The sequence below is a fragment of the Podarcis filfolensis genome (genome assembly GCF_964270895.1).
Source record: "Podarcis filfolensis genome assembly, chromosome: 6".
NCBI lineage: Eukaryota > Metazoa > Chordata > Lepidosauria > Squamata > Lacertidae > Podarcis > Podarcis filfolensis.
The window spans coordinates 68276958-68285238 of record NC_139609.1 but is presented as its reverse complement, the minus strand read 5'-3'; the positions used below and the strand labels follow the sequence as shown (position 1 = coordinate 68285238).

General features: G+C 42.5%; 1 protein-coding gene across 1 annotated transcript; it reads left to right on the top strand.

The window, feature by feature from the left end:
• The first annotated feature begins 557 nt into the window (after positions 1–557).
• Positions 558–7808, top strand: TIMM17A (translocase of inner mitochondrial membrane 17A). Its single transcript, XM_083620014.1, has 6 exons — positions 558–669; positions 2474–2573; positions 2977–3040; positions 4562–4690; positions 5115–5225; positions 6636–7808. Exons 1-6 carry the CDS (start codon positions 644–646, stop codon positions 6704–6706), a joined length of 501 nt encoding a protein of 166 aa, XP_083476140.1. The 5' UTR covers positions 558–643; the 3' UTR covers positions 6707–7808.
• Positions 7809–8281: the final 473 nt, after the last annotated feature.

The window sequence follows — 8281 nt, the reverse complement described above, 5'->3', positions numbered from 1 at the left end:
GCACGCCAGGCACTCCTGTCTTCTACTGCCTCCCGCAGTTTGGTCAGACTCATGTTTGTAGCTTCGAGAACACTGTCCAACCATCTCTTCCCCTGTCGTCCCCTTCTCCTTGTGCCCTCCATCTTTCCCAGCATCAGGGTCTTTTCCAGGGAGTCTTCTCTTCTCATAAGGTGGCTAAAGTATTGGAGCCTCAGCTTCACAATCTGTCCTTCCAGTGAGCACTCAGGGCTGATTTCCTTCAGAATGGAGAGGTTTGATCTTCTTGCAGTCCATGGGACTCTCAAGAGTCTCCTCCAGCACCATAATTCAAAAGCATCAATTCTTCGGCGATCAGCCTTCTTTATGGTCCAGCTCTCACTTCCATACATCACTACTGGGAAAACCATGGCTTTAACTATAGGGACCTTTGTTGGCAAAGTGATGTCTCTGCTTTTTAAGATGCTGTCTAATACGTATCATTCTACAGTGTGTCGCTCTCTTTCCCCCCTTCTCCTCATTCCTATTGGCTCGGCTCCTGGAAGCCGGACGACCAATGGCCTTGCTCAGAGGAGTCTCGCGGGGAAGCGGAGGTGCGGGGCCCACGTGACTCTCATGCCGGCAGCCGGCTGAGCGAGCGCGTTAGGTACGGAAGCCGGGAGCCAAGATGGAGGAGTACGCGCGCGAGCCTTGGTGAGGAGCCGCATTTCCGCCTCCCGCTTCTCCCGGGAGAGACGAAGAGCGGGACGGAGGGGCGGCGGGTGTGGTCCTTAGCAGGCAGGGCTGGCAGACCCGCTTAGCCTCCTTTTCTTCGGGACCGGCGGGGGGCAAGTGACCTTGGGGAGCCGCGAGTGGGTCAGCCGCCGCCGCCGCCTGACCGGTTGCAGGGGCTGGGGAAGCCTCTCTTGGCCGGGGCGGCGGGGAGCGCCTTGCTTCTTCCTTGGCCAGCTCCCTTGCGGGTGGATGAAGTACCCGATCCCAATGGATCCCAGAGACGCGGGATGGGCTGAAGCTCCCTGTGTCCGGGCAAAATGGGCAGGTTCATTTTGTCCTTTGGCGGAACGCAATTGCAAAAAGGAGGGCGTCTTTTTGCTAAACTGGAAGCTCCTCGGAGTGCCCTTTTAATCTCCCCTGTGGCAACTCGGGTTTACAGGGCTATAACAGGCTATAAGAGAAGGTGCTCTGCAGGTCCATGGGGACAATACTGGCCAGTTTCTCGTGCGTCCTTCACCCATAATGTTTCCAGTTTGCTGAGGCTTTGTAGGAAATTGCTGGACTGATACCACAGTGCATTATGTGTATTCTTCAGCAACATGGTGCATGCTCAGCTTACACTTAAAAGCGGGTTGGTTTAAGAGATGCTGAGTGTACACTTTTGCTTTATAAGATTAAAAACACATTGTAGGACTATGCAAACAAAAAATATAATACTGCAGAACAGCAGTATCAGCGCACACCTTGCCAGCACTTTATGGATGAGGTTGCTAGATCCACTGTACATAGGTTGGGGTGGGGAGATGGCTTGCATTTGTAAATCATTCATGAGGAGCATGCAGCCTTTGGCCTAGTATTGGAGGGGAGAGTGGAAGGGGGACAATTGAAGTGCTTGGAGCAATGTAAGAAGGGAAACCTCTGCAAGTCATCAGTTCTGACCTGTGTTAATGAATTGGGGGGGGGGGGGACACCATAGTGGATGGAGAATTGGAGAGACACAGGGTGCGCAGACAGACATCACCTTCAAAGACCTTCCCTGGCACCCACAGGTTTCCCCCCTCTTGGGAAAAAATAGTCCTGAAATTGTAGCCAATATAATACATATGTCTGCTTCGTTGTGTGTTGTGCCCACAGCAGCTTCTCTAGTTTACAGATGAGTCCAAACTGGTTGTTGACCTCTGAAGTATAGTTTAAAGCTAAAGTGTTCCAGACCCAATAATTTTCTGCAATGGCAAAATATGGAGGAGAGATTTTGAGTAAATAGTTAATGGGAAATGGCTGTTATACTTTTACAATGTCATATGTCCTTCCTTCATTTATTTCCATTTATGAATAGCTTCCTATGAAACATAACAAAGCAATTAGCAGTAATAACATCAACGTTTAAAACAGATACCAGACCCGGCGGGGGGTGGGGTGGAATCTCCACTTAAAAGGATTGTGGAAAAAGAAGAGTCTTTAGTAGGTGCCAAAAAGACAATAGAGACAGCGCCTGCCTGATATGTAGTGGGAGAGTATTGTAAATGGTGGGCGCTGCCACACGAAATGGCCAATTATGACATTATACAGAACAGATGCCTTGATGAGATGTAATCTGCAGTAGACCCTCTCCTGCAGAGCACAGTGATCTCTTGAATATGTAAGAGGTGAGACAATCTTTTAGGTAGATAGTCTTTTTAGGTTTAGTGAATAAGGTTATAAAATAATAAAGTGATCCTTTTGTTTTACTATGATGTGATGTTTGCGAGACTGAGCACATTAATGTATGTGTTCTTTCATTTAGCCCTTGGAGAATAGTGGACGACTGCGGTGGCGCTTTCACAATGGGAGCCATTGGCGGTGGCATCTTTCAAGCTGTCAAAGGATTCAGAAATTCCCCAGTGGTGAGTTAAAATGATTTATTGTGGGTAAGGTTTATGATGATATTTTTTTTAGTGACAGTGAAAATTAATGCACTTATTTTTTTTAAATGGAGACAACTCTATCAAGGTCTATTTCAGGATGTGGCAGAATCAGGCATAGAAGGGCCTTCCATGAGAGAGAAAATTAGATGCTTAGAACCTTTTGAGCTTAGCTCAGAAGATGAAACCAATATGCAAATAAAAACAGGGTTGTTTTTTTAAAAAAACAACAACAGCCAACAACCCTATTTGCTGACAAAACATGCAACTTGCAGCAAACAAAATATGAAGTGTGTTGTTTTCAGGCTAAATGTATCCTAAATTCAGTATGTGAAGAGCTTCAACTATTGAAATTGTTCCAATTTCGTTCTTTTATCTGTTGCAGGGTGTAAATTATCGGTTGCGGGGTAGTTTGACAGCTATTAAAACCAGAGCACCACAGTTGGGAGGTAATTGCACTATTTACAATATCTTTTTCTATTCTGTTTTAAAGTGATATTGGTAACAGTTCTCACTTCCCTTCCCTTAGTTTACCTTCAGTACATAATCATTCTTAAATGAATGTGATGATGAAACATTTCTGTTCCAAGAGCACATGCGTATTGATTCATACAACTGGTTTCTTATGGACTATGTTGTTTTCTGCTTTCTATGTTTCCCCTCACTGCTGCCTCTTAACATTTCCCTTTTTTTGAACACAACCCATATCCAATACCAGTTTTTAGCTCTGTAAGCCTATCTTGGGCTTTACATAGCTTTCTCTCTAACTTTATGAGGTACTTAATAATATGTACTGTTGCACGGTCTGGAAAAGTGCAGATGAGACTTGTTCAGAGACTCGTCCATTTTTTAAAATGAAAGAATCTAATGTGCATAGGTAAGTGTACATAGAATTTATGGAAATCAATTGCACCTGCACACATTTTAAGGATGTGCGCGGGATTGTGGCCCTGACCAAAATATCTACTTGGTGCTTTTCTGAAAATGAGCAGGGTGCCTTTTCTCATGTTTGTTTGTTTTTAAAAATCAACTTCTCAGTGTAACTCATGCATGTCATGCCAAACTGTGGTTTAGTGCAATGTGCAAGCACAGCCAACATCAGGCATTTGCTCCTGTTCTCCTGCCACTGGGCAGGCAGCCAAATAAAACAATTGTCTTGTTTCAACTGATTTTGTTTTGAAGTCCCTGGTTTTTCACATACTAATTGCATTTTATTAATATTTCTAAGCGGATTGAGGACTTGCACAGAATATAGTGCTCCGGGGCTTTGAACTGTTGATGAGAAACAACTGGTGGCGGCCAGTAGATTCAGTTGTAGAGTACAGTGAATAGAGTCTGTTAGGAAAGGAGAATCTGGATAGTGAGAGACTTTATTGTTGCTTCGGGATTTTTAGTTAACGTGATAGGAATTATGGGACGCAGGTGGTGCTGTGGTGTAAACCACTGAGCCTTGGGCTTGCTGGTCAGAAGGTTGGCGGTTCAAATCCCTGTGATGGGGTTTGCTCCCGTTGTTCGGTCCCAGCTCCTGCCAACCTAGCAGTTCGAAAGCACGTCAAAGTGCAAGTAGATAAATAGGTACCGCTCCAGCGGGAAGGTAAACGGTGTTCCGTGTTCTGCTCTGGTTTCGCCAGAAGCGGCTTAGTCATGCTGGCTATATGTCTATGGACAAACGTTGGCTCCCTCGGCCAGTAAAGCGAGATGAGCGCTGCAACCCCAGTCAGGGGTCCTTTACCTTTTTAGAAATTATACTTATGAAGAGATTTGTGTATTGTCAGCTTCCTGAATAATTATTGGCAGATTTTGTCATGAATTTGCCTTTGCTTCTGTTGTGGGCTTGAAGCGGAATATCTACAGTAACCATTGCCTTTGCTGGGAACATGAAACTGATATCCAGAAACCCAAATAAGGAAACTGCTGTTAAGTACTGTTTTCGCCAGTTCTAAACCCAGATATCTTTCTCCTTCAAATAGGTAGCTTTGCTGTGTGGGGTGGTCTCTTCTCCATGATTGACTGCAGTATGGTGAAAGCAAGAGGAAAAGAAGATCCTTGGAATTCCATCACTAGTGGTGCCTTAACCGGAGCTATTTTAGCTGCAAGAAGTAAGAACACCAGTTTGGAGTGAATGCTTATTGGAAATATTCCACTGAAAATATTTTAATGTCACTTTAAAAAATGTTAGACAGTCTTATGTGCACATATGAGCTTGACCATTCTTTCCGCGGTAAGGGTTGTATTGTTTATAAAAGTAAGAATTTATAATGAACACATGATTGCGTCAATATTGCTAGGAGAGGAACTTGGACAATTTTAGCATTGAGAGGGGAAAAAATTGAGTTGTAAATTCACTCAAGAATAGAATCATTGAATGCCTTTTATTTGGTAAACAATCCTTACTGCTATTTCTTTCCTGTTTTAGCTCAATTATTCTCCCAGCAAAGATGTGCACATGTTTGTGAAATAATCTGGTGTACCATTATAAAATATTTTTAAAAGCAACCTTTTTCATATTCTACCTCTTTTCAGATGGGCCAGTTGCCATGGTTGGGTCTGCAGCTATGGGAGGAATTCTTCTGGCTTTAATTGAAGGAGCTGGTATCCTATTAACGAGGTTTGCGTCTACACAGTTTCCAAATGGTAAGATGCCTATCGCATCTTGGGATGCAACACAAGATGTTAGTCATGATTCCTTGAGACTTCATGCTGTTTAGCCATTTGACTTCTGTTTATCTGAGAGAAGGCTATTCTAAACTATATAAAGATCTTTAAACCAAATGGTTTGTTAGGGAAATTAAGATGGTATAATATTGAGGAATCTGGGAGACCAGGAGTATGACAAGATGAGCTTTCTTATGGATTATTGATTAATCCATAAGATTAATATTTTGATATCTTCACAGAATTGGGAAATGCAAACTGATATAAACCAGCTATTAAGAATAGTTCTTGAACCAGATATGGATTAATTCTCAGTGAGGTGGTTGCCTTTATGCAGCATTTCACACCATTAAACTTTTAATGATTTACACTGAAGCTTGGATTATCAACAGAAATGGTCAGAAAGAAAAACTTTTCAGGTTTTATCCTAGGCTTTCATGAGGATACAGTGGGATAAGTGGTTGTCCTTACAATTGACAGGAAGATGCCCACAATGCCATGTGTAGTGCCTATGAAACTCAGTAATGGGATCTGTTTAGCCAAAGCAGCAAAGATGCTTTGGAAAGATATGTATGATGAATAGCCTAAATTGCCCAAGTATGCAGATTTACCCAGGAGTAGTCCAGTTGATTTCATTGAGTCTTACCTGCTTCATCAGGACTGTGAACGTTTCCTTGGCAACTTGCGAATGTCCATGTGGATTTAACTTCCCACTGAAATATACAGCTTGTAGCTGAAAGTGCACTATTTCTCCACTAACCTCCTGCACTATATCCCCCTGACCGTAATTCCCACCTTCAGGATCCTTACTATAAGCTGATAGGGCATATGTGAGCAACCAGTAAGCTGCATGTACCCCTTCTGCTGTGTGGCCTGCCAGTTCCCCATTGCCACCATTACTGCCATACGTGCTGCTGCTGATGCAGCAGCCAAGCTCAACATAAAATATCTTCTGCTTGCTTACCCTCCCACTCAGAAGTTTTAGGGGTGGTTTTCCTCCACTTCATTGCTGCACTAAACTCATATTTGATCCTGCTGCCCCTGTCTGATCTTCCTTCTTCCTGTTTCCAGCCATAGAGCCTGTGCCGTAGATCCTCTAGATACCTTGTGGGCTCTATGGCCTGGCTTCCTTTCCATCAGCTCCAGTGTTATTTTACAGTGCTGAGGAGCTAATCCATGCCCCTTTTCATACTCAAAATTTCCTATTGCACAGCACTGCGTATGAAACAGATTAATCTCAGTCTGTGTTTGCAGTTTATGTTTGGTCTACTAGTAGGTACTTAAAGCAATTGTAGAGTAAATTATAAATGCCTGATCTGAAGACATACCCACTGTTAACATGCTGCAGAGCATTGAATACTTAATGTTTGTTTTGTGTTTCAAATGCAGGCCCCCAGTTTACAGAAGACCCATCTCAGTTGCAGCCCTCTCCATTTGGGGACTATAGGCAGTATCAATGATTTTGTGTTTCCTTCTGTTTTGTGTGGTACAACAAATTGTCATCCTTTATGAATGAGCAAATTGCAATGTTATTTGAAGACTTTTCGTTGGATATGTGCACCTTGGTTTTCTGTACTTTTCACAATATTTAAAAGATAATTATGAATAGTAGGATTCTATTATTGCAAAGTGGATATGAGTTGCTTGAAAAACTCTCTAATTAAGCCTTGTGGTAAGAGGATCAAGCAATGTATTACAGAAAGAAAGGAATCTGTGGCCTTTACAGTGTAGCATTTATCACACTGGTGCCAATTTTAAGGAAAAGAACAGTCATACTGCAACAGAGCTGCCTAGCCCAAGATCTGATGTTTTCCACAAGAGTGGAGTAGTATCAGGGCAAATGAGGCTGTCTGCTTTCAGTTTTATACTAGACAATTGGAATTAGGGACAGAAGTGAATAGGGAGTATTTATTTTCTTCCTCCTCCTTACTATCTTTAATGCACAGACAGGTGTGAGAGGTGGTAATTATTTTTCTTAATACAGTGGTCCAACATAAGCACTCAAAGGGATATATTCATAGCAGAACTACTGGAGATAGTTCATAAAAACTCTACCATTTCTTTGCAGAGTACCTAAGGACTTCAGTTTGCTTTCTCCAGAGTTGTCCTGGGCTACAGGACACCCAAGTTTGAATGGCCATTTTGCATCCTTTACAATTAGATCTTGTATGTAATTCACATATTAATGTAAGAGTGGAATGTTGATAATTTTATGGTGTAATTTGCACGTTGTAGGGTCTACTTCTCAAACAAGAGAAGTATTCAGAGTAAATCTATTACCCCCAAAACATATTCAACACTTGCACAGCCTGAATATCTCTTTAACACTTTGAATGGACTTTCCACATCCAAATATGAATTGACAATATATTACATCCACAGTCTTCTTAACTGGATCAATGATGATTATTTTGCCTAAATTAAAATCTGTTTGCAGGTGTCTATAAATGTGGAAAATTGAACAAGCTGAAATACTCCTGCTATTCCAGTCATTCAGCATTGTTCAGTGTTCCTTGTTACTGACCGTGCTTTTCCATTAAATGTGGTTATTTATAAATGTCATTTGTCTTTGACCTAATTATGTGAATGAAGAACTTGAATGTACAAGGTGAAAGGCTTCAGAAGCCAAGTCAATTAGAGGTTTGTTTTGGCTCTCAGCAAGTGCAGAGATACAAATTTGGGGGCTGGGGAGGGAATTGGCATCACCCCCCCCCCACACACTTTGTGGCTCCAGCATTGGGAGGAAACCTTGTGTGGATCTCATTCACCAGCCTTCCCTTTGGCATGGCAAGAGGGGCAAGCAATATTGTCATACTCTAGTCCCAGATAAGTCTACATGCCTTCCAGATAAACTAGTCTTTGGAAAGGGAATGGTAAAAATGATAAGAGCGGATTTCTAAAGAGACGACACAGATCAGTCAAGAGCAATCCATATAGGCCCATAACTAGCCCCAAACCTACAGAATAGCTATGCAATGGATTGCCTGCACCTGAGAAAATCGTGCAGTTGTTCCGTAGTGTTGAAAATGTTGGCT